General features: G+C 37.9%; 1 protein-coding gene across 1 annotated transcript in view; it reads right to left on the minus strand.

Annotated features, from left to right (window-relative positions):
- GMDS (GDP-mannose 4,6-dehydratase) overlaps positions 1-17,461 on the minus strand; it is a 550,335-nt gene that overhangs the window by 280,241 nt on the left and 252,633 nt on the right. The window contains exon 7 of the mRNA XM_074944947.1: positions 14,996-15,123. Within this exon, the coding sequence (XP_074801048.1) occupies positions 14,996-15,123 (128 nt within the window). The remainder of the gene's footprint in view (positions 1-14,995; positions 15,124-17,461) is intronic.

Here is a 17,461-nt window from a genome sequence, read left to right on the forward strand (position 1 = left end):
TTACCCATGTTAAAAAATTCTGGTGAGCTCTTATTAGAAAATCTGTAGCGTGTCCATGCTCAGGAACAGGTACTTGAAATTTGGGGGCTCCAGGGTAGCCTCTGGGTCAGTTATGTTGCCATGAAAATTCCCAAATTAGGCCATGTTATAAACCTTTGAACGTTTGCAGTTTGTACATGTTCCGTAGACACTTGCCAATGCTTCACAGCATAATTCCCAGAAGATTCTGTTCTCACTGAGCACCCTCCAATCTAGGGCTGAGAAAGCCTTTCACTTCAATTGAAGCTCTGGGCTGATTTGGACTGTGCTGCCCAGCCAGTCCCAGTTCCCTCCTGGCTCATCAGCCAGTCTGTTTCTGTCCTCCATTCCATGTCCCATTTGGCTCCCAGTCCCAATATCCCTCCCTGGGCTCCTTGTCCAATATCAACGCCTCCCTAAACCTCCAGTAAAGGGGGGCACTTGTTTGGAGAATCCAGAAGCAATACAAAGCTCTGGGAACTTGACCAAAACTCATGTTAAGAAGTCTGGCTTGTTTTCACCCCTGTGAAATATTATCCATTGCTAATGAGTAAATATAGCCCTACAGCACATATTCAATCTGTATTGAAAAGGACAAAGCACTGAAGATGACTAAATTGTCATATTATCTGTCATTTATTTTACAAAATACTCTGTTCTGATTTTTCTCATATTTTCTCCTGACTCCTGTAGTGAGCATATGAATAATTTCTAAGCAGGGACGCAAAATTACATTTTTATTTGTTCCATTCCAAATCTCTGAGCACTGCTGAAAAATCAAACATGTTAAAAGACTACTGTATTCACATTTTAAAAGATATTGCATTCTAGTTAATAATGAAATAATAGGTTGGTCTCAAAAATATGACAGTTTCTCAAACTTGAAACTTTATACTTGAAAGAAGCCTTTAGTCTAACCTCTCCATCACTCCAGCTGAATTTTAAGACCACCGGTGTAACAAGACCACTTAGAAAACCACAGGGGTGGCCTTGATAATAATACACATATAGTTGTTGAAGCACAGGAAACTAAACCAGATGGTTTTGCTGAGGAAAGCACTTTTGTTGCTTTATAAAACAAAAAAAACCTAATAGGTCAAACACAAAAATGCAGATATGGTGAAACAGAAAGCTAAATGGGAGATTTATGTAAATAAGAAATAAACTTGTTTTCTGTATTATATTCCCATCCACATTAAAAAAAAATGGCTGTAGGAAAACAAAGGAAGGGGAGAATGGTACCGTAGTTATGAAATAGATCAGTATCGTTTTCTTAAAGAAAAATATTAGCAACACTTACAGTAGGCACTGCTGCAGAGCTTTGAAAATTAATGCCATATGATTTGTATTAGACAGAGCACCTACATAATATCATTAAAACCCTTTTCTTGCCTCATTTATGTGCTTTAAAATTCAGAGCCTATTCATGTCTAAAGTAACTATGGCCTACACTCTTCCTTCTTCCGCTTCTTATTACCAATCAATCATCCCAGCCCCCCGCCCCTCCCAAAATGCAAGAAAGCAGCTAATAGAAGCAACTTTAGGTTCTTCTACTTGCCAGGAAAAAATTCTGAACCCATAGCTTCTTAATTCCTTTTGTATTCCACACTTCAGAAGTTGCCTACAACCACATCTTTTAAAAACATTTTCCTCATTACAGGGGGCTTATTGCCAAAAACCATGCAATTTTTTTCAGTAACTGAGTGTGCCATACTCGAGTTAAATCCAGAAGACAGCATGTCACTGTGTTGGGGGCCATGGTCATTTGCATGGTGGAAGGATTTAGGGCTCTGATTCAGCCAGCATGCCATGCCGGTACCCCATAGAGAATCTATTTCGTGCTGCTTTCTTATTCTCCATAATCTGAGCTGCTTGTTTTTTCTTTTAAAGTAAGGCCCAGATTCTCAAAGGTATTCAGGTACTTAAATCTCTAATTATTAAGAAATGGCCTGAACAACTTGTATTGAAGATAAGTGATGTGTTGCCTGTCTTTGCAGAATCTGAAATAAGAACTCTGGATGCGTGAACTGCCCCATTCATCTCTGAGTGTCCTAACTCAGATACCCAATGATAACAATGCTGACATTTCTCTGCTCCATTAAAGCATGTAAGAAAGGAGAAGGATCATACTGTGCAGATCTGAAGAATCTACCGAGAGGGAGAGCTCACTTTGGCCCCACAAGTGAGCAGACTTGGCCCCAATTTTTTCACCATGCCCCAGCCAGAAAAGAAGTGGCCAAACCCAAGCAGCCTAGCAGAACCTAATGGGGCATCTAAGCCCTCCGCCCCTCCCAAAGCTCAAGAAGACAAGTAGAACATAGAAGCCTCACCCAGAGGAAGCTATGCACGAGTAGGCCAGCAAAGCCCATATATGTATCTGGGATAATCATTAAGGAAGCCAAGCCAAAAAAATCAAGAGAACATTTGTGATCATATTCGAAAAATCTGTGCAACCTACTGTGATTGGCACCCCATGGGGGTGGAGCTTATTTTGCAGGTGGAGTTTAGAAGAGTACCCACCACCATTTTTCCCTCCCTAATCTGTCCCAGAGTACAGTGGAAGCCAGGTATTTTATAACTAGGTGCTAGGTATTATGACCTTGAGGATCTTGTATCAGTGTGATTTGGGTGTAACTGAATAAAATGCTTATAGCTGTACAAGTATTTAATAAGGCCTTAGCATCGGTCCACAGGGAGAGACTCGGCACCAGCAGAAGCCACTTTCAGCAGCACAGGGTGGTCTCCCTACTCTCCATGCTGCTAGTGTAGCGAGGATTTTGGGGCAAGTATGCCCTCCCCTCCAAGCAGCGGAGTGGACCAATGCCCTTTACAACCTCAGAAGCCCAAATGTCACTAGGTCCAGCCTTTGTTAACTGTTGTGTGGGGGTAGGAGATTGATAGTTAAGTGGGGAAGGTGTCAAAAAGGGGTTAAATAATGGGAATAGAACTTCAGCCCTGGTTCACAGGGACACTAGACCATATGCTCCACAACTGCTCAATGGACTTTGATACCTGCAGGGACTTATCCCTTCCCTGGACAGCAGTACAGAGAGCAGAAGACTTTGGCCCCAGTATCTTTCCAGTCTCACAAGCGTGTGGCAGATACACCATGGGGAGACTGTCTCATGTAGAAGGAGACAGACAGATACACATTGTTAGTCTATGTAAATGTGCGATCTTATTGAAGTTGCCTTGGTCCGTCCTCTCCCCTTCTCTCTTATGCTTATGCTCAACTGCTGTGGTCTTTATTTAGATTGTACACTCTGTTGGACAGGGTACGTGTTTTTACAAAACCCAGCACAATGGGGCCTTGATCCTGACTTGGAAATTTTGGCACTACTGCAGTACAAATACTAATAAATAATAACAAAATCAATAACCAATTTATAATAAGGCTAATCTCTGTCAAACTAGAGCTGGTCAGGAATTTTCCAACTTAAATCTCAAAATTTTTTGTTATATGAGAAACTGTTTCCTGCCCACAGCTATGCAAAATCTATTTAGCAAGGTAAAACAGACGGTCACTTAATGAGTTTATTATACATAGCATATTAGGACAATCAAAAATTTTAAAAATTGGTTTAATTAATTAGGAGGATAAATTGATCATCACAAGGTTTTACACCAGAACTGAATTATCCAATATAACTGAAAGGGCAACACTTGTCAGTTCAGTTTTTAACATACTGTATTAAAAACAGTCTCTCTAAGCAAAGCTTCGGGATTGAGCTTCAGAAAGACTGCAGCAGCTAACTCAAACCTGGAGCAGTATATTTCTGATCCATGGTCTTCCTAAACTAAATAATAAATGCCACATTCTGTCCTTAGATGAATGCACAGCTCCTATTGATTGAAATGGAGCTGTGAACATGATTCTGAGGACAGACCCTTAAGAGAGGTTTCTCTTCCCTGCCCCACCAAATTTGGGTTACCAACTAGGGCTACATAATTTCTCAAACTAACCAAACATTATAATATTATATTATAGTATATGTTAAAATAATGAAAACAGGTGTACCCAGAATGTCAACAAAACCCAACTTATGTTTTCAGAAAGGGAGCGGGATGGGATGAAAGCAAAACATTTGACTTTTTGCTCAATTTACAGCAAGCAGGTAGAGCAGTTAGAAGTGCACTCAGACACAGAAGTCCAGCTATAGCTATAGCGAAAGCAGACAATTCCTATGGACATAAATAGGGAGTTGCACCTACCTATGTTCCAGAACTGAATATAGTCCAAAGAGAGGGTTTGGGAAGGACAGATTGGTGACTATGTGACATGCCCCATAATCCTAAATGTAGGATTAGATTTCTCCGAATTCTTAATGTGCTTCATACTATTAAAGTAACCAAGCAATTTCAGATGGTGGATGTACTGACTTATCGCTCTCTCCTGGTTGAAATACAGGTTTCACTGTTATCCAGTTTGGGGATCAGAAGAAGGAGCTGGAAAGGGCAGCCTTTTAATTAAGATATTAACAACAATATGTTAAGAGGAGAAATTAAATTTAAACATAACGGGAAAACAAATAAACAAGTATATTGTTTCTTCCGTTACTAAAGTTGAGGACATGTCGTCTTAAAACATATTTGGATTTTACTGTATTATTGGGCCTCCATGTATGTTTTCTTCTAACCAAACATTTCTTGTTTTTCCTTTCCTTTTTTTTGTTTTTAATGGGATTGGATTTTTAATTATGGGAGTTACTCACCACTATTTAAAAAAAAAAAAGGTGAAAGATTTGGAAATTAGTTTTTCTTTTCTCACCTTTAAAAACAAACCAAAACAGAAGACATTACTGATGGGTGGAAGATCTACTTTCCATGCGGCGGGCAGCAGACGTGCGTATGTGTATCTGAGCTTTCGACTGGCAATTAACATGCGAGATGGCAAACTAACCTTCTGAAACAAGAACAAACTGGGCTCTACACAGCTAGCCAACTGTTTATTTGCATGGCTCAAAAATGCAATGGAAACAAATGTGGTGGCGAATGATGATGTCAAGATTAGAAGAGTGAGAATTCTGTATGGAGAACTTTTCTAAGTTGCTTTTCCTCTCAAGTGTATCTCTAATTATCAAGAGTTAAAGTGGATAGTCCATTCAAGTGATTCTCAAATGTTAGTGAACCACTTCTTAAGACACTAACCTCTTCCAACCCTGATTCCACACCTTCCCTGCAACAACTATAGTGCTAGCTCACAAGAAAAAGGAGGATTAAGGTGGCAATGGAAAACAAACACTTTGTAATGTGATGGGATGCGATTTCTTAGTTACATCCCCCCCCATCTCTACTGTTCATTTCTGCTCCCTAGCTGTGCAGCTTTGCATTTATTAGACTCAAATCTCCCCTCATTGTTCTTATTTTTCTGAGTCACTTTGCAATTTGGTTCTGTCTTCTACGCATCCTGTCCCTCCAATTTCAATGTCGTTAGTATTATTTGATCATGTCTAAACTAATGTCCCCACAATAAAAAAACCCAAAGCTAAAAATCATGAAACAAAAGCACAGGATAGTGTGGTGTGTTTGATTTTTTGGAGCTCAGTTGGTTGAAAAAAGCCTGTACAAAGTCTAAGAGTATTCTGGACAGGATTACTATGGTCACAAAGAATTACTGCTTTAAATTGGACTGATGATTCCTCACTGTGTTGGAAAAATCTCGGAAGAACATCTCCTTAGATAATAGTTCGAGATCAATCAATCTATCTAGGTTATTATAACAGCGCCCATCATTGTTGAATCTGAGCACCTCCCAGGAGTTAATAACCAAAAATCACAATAAGCCTATAGTCTATTTCTCCACTGCTCTATTCTGTTCTATACGTGCTTCTGCATTCATGCAGGTGGGCCAAATAGTAAATGAAAATGGAAGCAGTAATCGCCACACTAAAAAGAAATGTGAAAGTTAAGTGTTTGCTAAAACAATGCGTTATTCACTTGAGTTCAAGCATCCAATCTTCTTATTTACAGATCTTGTTTGCACTGTACATATTTGTATATAATCTATAGGTAATAGAGAAATAAATATTTTAAATATAATTTCTTAAAAGTAATTGTCCTGCTCTACTCAGCACTGATGAGGCCTCAGCTGAAGTAGGAGCTCCAATTCTGGGCACCATGCTTTAAGAAAGATGTGGATAAACTGGAGAGAGTCCAAAAGAGAGCTACAAAAATGATAAAAGGTTTAGAAAACCTGACCTCGGAGGAAATGTTTTAAAAATTGGGCACATCCAGTCTTGAGAAAAGAAGACTGAGGGGGGCTTCCTAACAGTCTTCAAATATATAACGGCTGTTATAAAGAGGGTGGTGATCATAAGAACATAAGAATGGCCATACTTGGTCAGACCAAAAGCCCATCCAGCCCAGGATCCTGTCTGCCGACAGTGGCCAATGCCAGGTGCCACAGAGGGAGTGAACCTAACAGGTAATGCTCAAGTGATCTCTCTCCTGCCATCCATCTCCATCCTCTGACAAACAGAGGCTAGGGATCAATTTCTACATGTCCACTGAAGGTAGGACAAAAGGTAAGAGGCTTAATTTGCAGGAAGGGAGATTCAGGTTAGATATAAGGAAAACTTTCTAACTGTGAACAGGCTTCCAAGGGAGGCTGTGGAATCCGTCATTGAAGGTTTTTAAGAACAGGTTGGATAAAAGCCTGTCAGGGATAGTCTGGGTATTTTGGTCCTGCCTCAGTGTAGGGGTCTGAATTAAGTGTCTTGAGGTCCCTTCCAGCACTAAATTTCTATGATTGTTTAAGTGGCACTCTTCAGTCAACACACACACACAGGAGGTCACTTAGTTCAGATGAAATGTAAAACCAAGCTCTTGACCACTTGTCCCACACTGATGTGTCAACAGAAGGGCTTTTAGAACAAATTGACAAATTAAACAGTATGAAGTCACCAGGGCCAGAGAGTACACACCCAAGAGTGCTGAAGGAATTCAAATATGAAACTGCAGAATTACTAACTGTAGTATGTAACCTATTGCTAAAACAAGCCTCTGTACCAAATAACTGGAAGGTAGCTAATGTAATGACGATTTTTAAAAAGGGCTCCAGCGATGATCCTGGCAATTACAGGTAGCTTAGCTTAACTTCACTACCAGGCAAACTGGTTGAAACTACAGTAAAATACAGAATTATCAGACACAGATGAAAATATATTGGGGAAGAGTCAACAAGGCTTTTGTAAAGGGAAATCATGCCTCACAAATCTATTAGAATTCTTTGAGGGTGTCAACAAGCAGGTAGGTCAGGGTGATCCAGTCAATTTTGTGTACTTGGATTTTCAGAAAGCCTTTGAAGGTCCTCACCAAAGGCTCTTAAGGAAACTAAGTCATGGGATAAGAGGTAACATCCCCTCAAGGATAGTAATTGGTTAAAAGACAGAAAACCAAGGGTAGAATAAATGGTCAGTTTTCATAATGGAGAGAAGTAAATAGCATGGTCCCCCAAGGATCGGTACTGGGGTCCATGCTGGTCAACATATTCATTAATGATCTGGAAAAGGGAGTGAACAGTGAAGTAGCAAAGTTTACAGAGGATACAAAATTATTCAAGAAAGTTAAGTTCAAAGCTGACTGCAAAGAGTTACAGGGGGATCACAAAACTGGGTAACTGGGCAACAAACTGGCAGATGAATTCAACATTAATAAGTGCAAAAGTAATGCACATTGAAAAAAATAATTCCAACTACACATATATGACGATGGATTCTAAATTAGCTGTTACTATGCAAGAAAGATTTTGGAGTCACAGTGGATAGTCCTCTGAAAACTTCACCTCAGTATGCAGCAGCGGTCAAAAAGGCTAACAGAGTGTTAGGAAACTATTAGGAAAGGAACTAAAAATAAGACAGAAAATATAAACACCATTATATTAATCCATGGGTAGGCCACATCTTGAATAGTGTGTTGAGTTTGGGTCGCCCCATCTCGAAAAGGATATAGTGGAACTGGCAAACATTCAGAGAAGGACACCAGAGATGATCAAGGATATGGAACAGCTTCCATACGAGGAGAGACTATAAAGACTGGGACTGTTCATCTTAGACAAGAGATGATTAAGGGGGATGTGACAGAGGTCTATAAAAATCATGAATGGTGTGAAACCAGGGGTTACCCAATGAAATTAATAGGCATCAGGTTTAACAGAAACAAGAAGAAATACTTTTCACACAATGCAATTAACCTGTAAGAGTCATTACCATGGGATGTTGTGATAGCCAAAAGTATAACTGGGTTCAAAAAAGGATTAGGTCCATCAATGGCTAATAGCCAAGATAGGGACATAATCCCATGCTCAGGGCAACCCTAAACCTCTGACTATTAGAAGCCAGGAGGGGAAGACAGGTGTACCGCTCCAAAACTGCCCTGTTCTTAATGTTCCCCTTAAAGCTCTGGTATTGGCCATTATCGGAGATAGGATATTGGGCTAGACTGACCTTAGGTCTGACTCAGCATGGCAGGTCTTGTGATCATTACAGCGATCTCGCAACATTTAAAGTGAAATGGCATTAACTCAGGTGCCCAAGCTGTGTAACTGCTTTCCATTGACCTATTTTTCTATATACATTTAACTGTAGAAGGCATTCTTCTTCAATTCTTCTTCAAACTGTTGTACAATGAAGCTGTTGCACAGCTGAAAAGAAGCTACATTTCTGCCAAGAGGTGGCTGCATTTGAGTAGAGGGTGAGTAATCTCAGTTTCAATGGATAGAGCACTTTGGGATTTACAGTTTCTTTAATATGATAACTATTATTACTACCATGTCACTTTAGTCATAATTTGGATTGTTATATTTTATTCACCATGTGAATAAACACTATCTGAAAGGGCATATATTAATTTCTTTTTCTTGGATGCAACATATCTTTGTTCCAAGTTATTTAAAATATGTGAACTAGGGAAGAAAAGGATATTCTAGCATAAACAAACATGTATTTTCTTTGGAAATTGTTGTTTTTTTAAAATAAAAATGCTTCAAGGTGAGACTCACATCCACATTTTACTGAGGCCAACAGGTCTTTAAACTGTTAGAAACTAAGTCAAAAGGGGTATGGCCACTAGTACACGCACATGTAAAAAAGATACTTCTCCAGCAAGTAAGCGTCAAGAATTTTACGAATGTGCAGTATCCATTTCAGACAAAAGACCACAATCTATCAAACCTTTCTCCTGAAGGTTCATGCAAGCCCTAGTCTCACAATTACTGCACCTAGAAGGCAGTGATAAGATAATCAGTGCACTGGATCACCACATCAATCAGGGCAGATAGGATCTGATTTAAAGATCAAATTGACTTAATAAAGCAATCAATTATCCTGGCTCAAGAGAGCTGACAGAAAAAAAAGTTACAGACTTCATATATATAAATACTCTTGAATACTTGGAAGGGTCAACAATATTTATCCTCCTGCTCAACAAATAAAAATTCCAACACCTGGAAATTATGACTGGCCCTTTAACTTATTTCCATAACATTTGTTTAAAGTGATCTCACTATGAGAGGAAAGCAAGAATTTAACTAAGAGTGTAGAAGGGAAAAGAATCATTTAAAATTGGGGCAAACAACAGAAGACGGTAGAATACCCCTTCATGAGAGAGGATGTTTGTCAGCTGGCGAGGGATCTCATATATCATATTCTATAGATAGTTACAGATAGATATAATTGACATTCCTTTTATTACTTAAGGGACAATTCCTGTAGTCCTTACTCTGGTGAAACACGCACTGACTTTTGCTGTGCCCAAGTAAGGACTGCAGGATTTGTCACAAAAAAGAATGCAGAGAAAGGCAGATTGTGGCAAAACATACCAGAGAAGACAACTCGGATCATTAACATTCCTTGAAAGCAACATTGCAGAATCAGAGGCGTCTTGGCCGACAGTTTGGTTGGACGAAAGTTCAATTTTACTGTATTACTTCCTGCAGTGAAAGTAGTGCTAGGGAGTCTTTTACAAGACAGTACTGTGCACAAAATACAAGAAAAACTAAAAATAAGATATTTCTATATTGTTTAAATATACACATAAACATATAGGAAGAAGGGGAGAGATTCCCCTTCACAACAGTACTAGGAGGCAGCTGTCTACACTAAGAATACATTCTAGTGGATAGAATGGCACATAGAGGAACCATGCACAAAAGTCCAGTTAACACCAATGGGAGTTATAAATCTAACACTGCTGTGAAAAAAGACACCTCAGTATGAATACCTAGATTTTGCTATGTTAAAATACTTAAAATGGACTAAAAAAGTAACTTTGATAAATGGCCAAGTGCATTTTCCTGTTGACTTTAAATCACAAACATGATCAATATCACATTACTACGCTATGATGGTTCTATTTAAATGGTTTCTTAGTATGTCTGATGGTACTGTAGGCCAGCTATAATCTATTCTATTGCATGAACTGTTCTGGTTTTGTTTTACTTTTTCTATTGTTTTACTAAAATCAATACAAAAATGTGGCAACCAGCTTCCAGCATAAAGCTGGCCCCAATTCAGAAAGCGCTTAAGCTCCTGCTCAGCTATAAGCATCTGAATAGTCTCATACCTAAATGCTTTGTTGACTGTATCCAATATTCCCTGCCCCCAAACACTGACAGATTTACACAGAAGGCAAAGGAGAATGTTTCTTCAACTTTGTAGACACTGTAGAAAAATCTAAACAGGTTGTAAATTACAGGTCATTAAAACTTTACCCTGGTTTGAAATTTGACTTTTGTCTAATACCTATTTATTTCTAGGCTTTCTATTGCAATCACATGCCCCTGTGAAGAGGTAAATTGTAAGCCTTCGATGGGATTCTGGGGAAAACATTTGAGTGCTGAGAAGGCATAGCACTAATTTCAGATCCTAGGCAATTGGACTGTGGAGTCCCCATTGCCAAAACGAGCATCAGATACGAGGGCTACATCTAGAGTACATGCCTAGAGACCCAAAGCCAGGAACCATGCCTAAACTCTGCCCAGACCCAGGAAGTAAAGGGTATGTGAGATTCAGTATTTGGATCCATTCATAGAAGTCTAGAGAGTGTCCAACTGGGGGAGCTCAACTAGGTCAGTAACGCTGGGGTTGGGTAGTTAGCTCTGTCTTATTGGAGTGCTTTTCTTCTCTGCACCTCTCCTGCCTGCACAACATTTAACTTTGCGCTGCACTGCCCAGCCCCAGAACACTATGCCAAAGGGGTTATAAGAGAGGAGGAGAAAGCTCCATTGTAGAACTTCTTGGAAAAGGCAAACTCACTTTCTCTCTAGGGCAGCTTTACAGGTTGTGTTCTATTTGCAGGATATCCTATTGCAACTTTACAAATAAACATGTCTCTCACTTCCCATACAATGAGACTTCTTTAAGGTTTCACTTGCATATATCCCTTCATGATTTTAGTGTTAACGGTATTTGGCGGCTGGGAAATAAAGAGTTAGCAATGGATTGATGGGTACTTTCTCAGTGCTCTAAGTTAAATGTTTGTGAGAACCTGTATTGGTTTGAAATAAGACTCTCTTGGGGTGGTTGTGAGAGGAAATTTGTATGATGCCTTGTGTTTTTCACATGGTATAGGAATGAGTCATAGACTGTTAAGTGCTTACTATTGTACTAGTGTTTGAAAATATCTAGCAGATGGTTTATTGTAACGTTCTGCATAAAATAAAAGGTATAAATTAACCTCGCAAAACAAAACAGCACACAGAAGATTCATACATCAACAGTGTTGACATATTACTTCCCCTCCTTCCCCCACTTAGTGGTATTGATTGCTATTCATAATATAATCAGAAACTCCTCCCACCAATTTACATTCAGACAAATATTAACTTCATTGTAATTAAAATGATCAATTACAAGTTAAAAATCAGATGTTTTAAAAACATTTTGTATCTATCACTAATATTTTAGTTGAAAACTGACATTTAAAAAATATCACATTTACTTTTCACTATTTGCTTACTTGTGTTTTGCTCTGCTTGGACAATAAAACTAGATGAAGGAGTTATACTCTTCTTTTGAGCAAATGACATTTTCAGGTTTTCATCCATAGCACAATGCTCCAATATCTGATTTTCAATCTCTGCAGGTGGAAGTTTAAGTACCAACCAATACTGGTGAAATTATAAACAAACAAAAATATCTTCCCCTTAACATTAGGTTTTTTAAACTTTTTTTTAAAAACATCTACAAGTTAAGCTCTGATGCAACAAGGTATTTCACCATGTGCCTAATTTTTAAGCATGTGAGTAGTCCCACCTCAATGGGACAGCTACATGTTTCAATTTAGGCATGTGCTTAAGTACTTTACTGAATTAGGAAGTAACTTACACAAGATCATAATGTAAGAACAGTAGCATACCTGAAATTAGAACCCAAGAGTCCTGACTCCTAGTCCTAGTCTCTGATCACTAGACAACACTTCATAACAATACCCACCCCAGTAAATATAAGATGAAATCTGTCCCCATTGAAGTCAGTAAGAGTTTTGCTATTGACTGTAATGGGACCAGGATTTAACCCATAATATTTTATAAAACAAGTATGATTGTATTTATGGTTTTATTATTATTACTATTATTATTCCTAATCAGGAAGTAAAGAGAAAGAAAAGACAGCATGGGGTCTACCCTACGGGCATATGTTATTCATATTTGCATCAATGGAATTTAAAATTAAATATAGAGAGGATACTATCGATCCGAATGTATTCAATTGTACATTTAAGAAATCTCATAAAATGCTTATAAATGTGATCATGCTTTCTAACATTATACAGCATACTTATTCTAATATTAAATATCTAATTCTAATGTTAAATATCTAAGTCCAACCTAGTCCATTAAAGCCTGGAATAGTTTATTTTCTATTTTAAAGTTATTCTCTTTTTTAGCCATTATAAGAATGGAAGTAACCACATTTTAAATATATTTAGAGAAGAACTAATAAGTCTCCCATTAGGCAAAGGGAACCCACTAATGAGATACTTAAGATGAACTCTATCCTAGTGAGAAATTCTTTCCAGAAGATTTTGGGACAGTCCCAAAAACATATGAATGAAAGATCTGGAATGCTGCCTACATTACCACCATGTGTCCTTGATGGAGACTCCAGCTGAGAACTTTCTATCTGGTGGTTTTGCTGAATAAGATGAAGGGTGTTTTGTTTTTTTAAGGTTTGCACACAGGTCATCCCAGGTAGAATCTGATGAATGTAGACCAAACTGTGCCCTTAGTGAAACCACTGAGTCACTGCATCCAACCTTGCTCCATTAACAAAGAGTCTTGCTATTGATTTCAGCAGGACCAGGATTTGGATTTATACCAGCATAGAAGACAGCGGAATTCAGTCCTGAATATTCATATTGAAACTCAGTTTATATATTTTCTTTGGATATTTTACTTTAATAACTATTTTAATGTTCTGATATTAATTTCTGTTTTATGCCATTTTAATTTTTAAAAATGAAAAGCTTGTTTATTGTGGAAGGTTATGTTTTACTTAAAAATAACAGAACTGAGATCCTTTGTACCATAGATTTTGTTCATAATTTTCTATCTGTTATAAAATGTTGTGTATAAAATTATTTGTAATTATACCTAATTATATATATATTTAATTATATCTGGAAGATTTCCTGGGTTAATTAACCATGCTAAGGTCCCAAACAGAAAATGATATCCAAGCAGGTGGACCCTTACTCCCATGAAATATCATACCAACATCTAGGACTCCTAACAGTTACATGCATTGCAGAACTGGGGCTCAACTTTACAGCCCAGTTGGCCAAATTCTACTTCTCCACTCATCTGAGGTAATAGCTTCGATGCATTTCCCATTTTTATCGTCATCATCAAGAGGGTTGGTAAGTTACCATGATTACCTCACAAGACAATATTTAAATTATAATATATTTTCGCCTTACTAGTCGCCTCTTTTAATTGCTTAAGTCAAGGTCAAAGAGCTCAAAAATTAATTAAAAACCAAAGAATTAACCAGGAACGAGATACCAAAAACCTGATTTTTCCTACCCAATGAAGCACTTGCTATTTTGGTATTAACTTTGTAATTTAAGAAACATAAACAATGATCTTCTTTTTGAATCACACCAATGAATATGGACGCCAGATCTGGTTTCCCATAGAGAAATTATTAAAAGCCAGAAATAGCCCAATTACCACAGGAAATCTTTGAGGTGCAAAATGGGGACAATGTTCTCCTGGGAAAACAATAATATTTCTGGTGTGTTTCAGAGTAACAGCCGTGTTAGTCTGTATTCGCAAAAAGAAAAGGAGTACTTGTGGCACCTTAGAGACTAACCAATTTATTTGAGCATGAGCTTTCGTGAGCTACAGCTCACTTCTGGTGTGGTTATTCATGTCTCTTTTAATACAATGCAGATTTTTTTTAAACAAAAGTATATGCATAGAATAGAATTAAACAAATTTTGACTAACAAAAACATCTGAAATAAAGTAAATAGCTATAGACACATAGGTGACACAGTACTTGACATCATAATATTAATGTGAAGCTTCATTCTGAAGCAGAACCAACCAAACCTTTGATTGTCAGCATTAATGGTGTTTTTGCCCCATCACAGTAAAAGGCCGCCAGCCTGCAGAGAGGTCTTTAAAGTCAGGTTTCACTGCATCTTGCTATGATCTTAATGTTGGACATAAAAGTTCGCAGAAACAATCAGAGAAAAACTCTTTAAAATAGTTCCAGTTTATAGACCCCTCCCAGAGGAATTCAGTAAAGGAATGTAAACCTAAAGATTTATTTTTCTGTTCAGGTCATGGCTGGGCTAGCCCACTAAGTTACTGAACTCCCTAGTCTGAAACTGAGAGCAACACTAAGTTAACAGGCCTCTGTAGGTAAAAATTCATGAGATACCCCTCTGTAGGTCATGCATTTTCACTGAAGTTATTGCATTAAACAGATCAACGGCATTGTTTCAAAAAGGGCACATGGCCAATAACCTACCTCAATGTAGTCTTTGGCATGGCCCCAGTCTCTTTTAGCATCCAGATTGCCCAAACTGAAATATTCCATCTGTCCGAGGTGAATTTTAGCTACTGATCGGCTAATTTTTCGAGTTACAAAGTTAGCCCCTGAAACAGAGATAAGAGATATCATCAGCATAGTCACATGATGGATAACTGTCTGCTAGTAGAATCCCAAAGCTCAGCTCACAGCAACTTCTTTCAGTCTTTAATCCCCACACACCACCCAAACCATGCCATCATTTATCATTTAAGTAAGCTAAGAAGCTCGAAATATAAGTGTCACATTATCTCCACTTTCACAGCAAACTGTCTTTGTTTGTGGGACTTCTGAAGCATTCCGAATTTGCTGCCTCAGTATTCAACCTAGGCAGAAGGCCAATGAAAATCAATTGGAATGTCAGTTTCTAAACACAAAATGCAAAAGGTTACATAAAGAAAGGAAGACAGGCATCTTAGACTATCCTCACTTAAAAAAAAACAAACAAACCCACATACATATATATACTTTTTGTCTCTTAGTAAAGCTGATGGTGAGACCATCCAAAATTGAAACTTCCTTCAAAAGGTTTTACTGGTTAACTAGAAAAGAAGAATAAATTCATTAATTAATTTGGGATTCTCTATCTCCACATTTGAGTAAGACATTGACACAGTGATGATAAACTCTACCATTTGGGAATTGCACACAGATATACCATACCACAAGTAGCCTGGTTCTACATATTTGATTGCGAAATTCACATGCCTGTGCCTTCTCCTTGTAGAGTTGTTTCAAATTACATTTGGCTTTTCATATCTTTTCATCACAACATAGTTCTTTAGATACCTTAATACTAAGACTATGACTTCTATACTAATAAGAAACAAACGATCAACTGTTTGCTCCAAAAAAGAAAGTTAACAGAACTGGGGACTGACAGTCAGGCTAAACAAGCTCAATGATATTAGCACCCTAATGCACTACTAGAATTAAAATGACATGGCATTTACTGGGCCAAAGAATATGACTAACTAGTGACATGGGCTACTTTATCCAAAGAGAAACAGTAGCATTAATAGTATGGAGCATAATTATTTCTCTTTCTAAAATGATTATTGGTTTGTTGTTTCAGTTTGAATAAAGGATTGCTCATGACTAAAAGATAGGAAGGAAATCAGTGTGTCTACAACTAGACACATTCATGATACAAAACAGCTCTCATGAGATCTACCTGTACATTTTCTATAGTTTGTCTTACAAATGGTTTTTCTTTGGACTTACTGCATGATATATATTGCATACTCCAGACCAAAACCTTCTGTCACACAAAATAAGAAAACCATAGATACTGCTTGTGTCCTGTTTGACTGTCCCACAAAGTAAAAAATGGGATTATTTCTTTTGCACCATGAGCATCATAAGAATTGAAAAAATTAAAGTCCCTCAGATCAGATTTGTCAAAAGGATTCAGAGATATTTTGCTTTTGTTTGTCAAATGTTAAAGACTAAATGACATTCTGATTTACTGGTTATTTACAATTTTAGGAAATCTTCTGTGATTACAGTTTTTATATTCGCTGGAAAAGTGACTCATATATGTAGTAGACCACAGCACAGTTTGACACAGAGTCAGATTTTCAAAAGAATGTGCACACAGAATGTGTGCCCCTGCCCTGTTGTGTGCAAACTCTGATGTGTGAACACAAACATGCCTACGTGCATATGCAAATAAGTGTGGGCATGCATGCTCACTGGGAGGTTTGGACGATGAACCTAAGTGCACTTAGGAAAAATCTAGTCCTGAAGTGATATTTTTTAATACATATATTTTAAAAGTCAATGTGATGACTGATGTGGGTGTGCTGCCTTCTTGCTTATTACTTCCTGTTCATGCTCTTTTCAGGCTCCCTGAACTCAGTGTTTCAGTTTGTGCGCATGTGTGTGTACACACACATAGCGATGGGTGTGTGCAGTTACTCAGCGCCTGCCATATGGACTGTTATGTTTTGTTCACACTGTTGCTGACTAACTGGTTCATGGTTATTACATGTTTTGATGACATGGGTATCTTGCTTCAATTTCCTTGAGTTTTACGATTGCTGTTCTGGGTGCATCAGAGTGTAACAATCAGTAATAATCAACGGAACAATTCACTATAATTACAATTTGTTAATAAATTGAAATGTTACACATTAGCTGAAATTAAAAATTCAGAAACTAAACAAACAATCTAAGCATATGGCCTGGAATTATAGAAAATGAAACTTCCTTCCTTTTGATGGCAATGTGGGATAATGGAAGAGACTGTGGTCTAGAAAATAAAGCAAGGAATCCTGATTAGGACACTTTGGATCTAATTCTGCTCTTAGGCCCAGTACAGTTATGAACTCCATGCAGACAAACACCTACATGTAGCTCATTGCAGGAACAGGTCCTTAGCTAATCCCCTCTGATAAGTTTGGA

The sequence above is a fragment of the Natator depressus genome, chromosome 2 (assembly GCF_965152275.1).
Source record: "Natator depressus isolate rNatDep1 chromosome 2, rNatDep2.hap1, whole genome shotgun sequence".
Taxonomy (NCBI): domain Eukaryota; kingdom Metazoa; phylum Chordata; order Testudines; family Cheloniidae; genus Natator; species Natator depressus.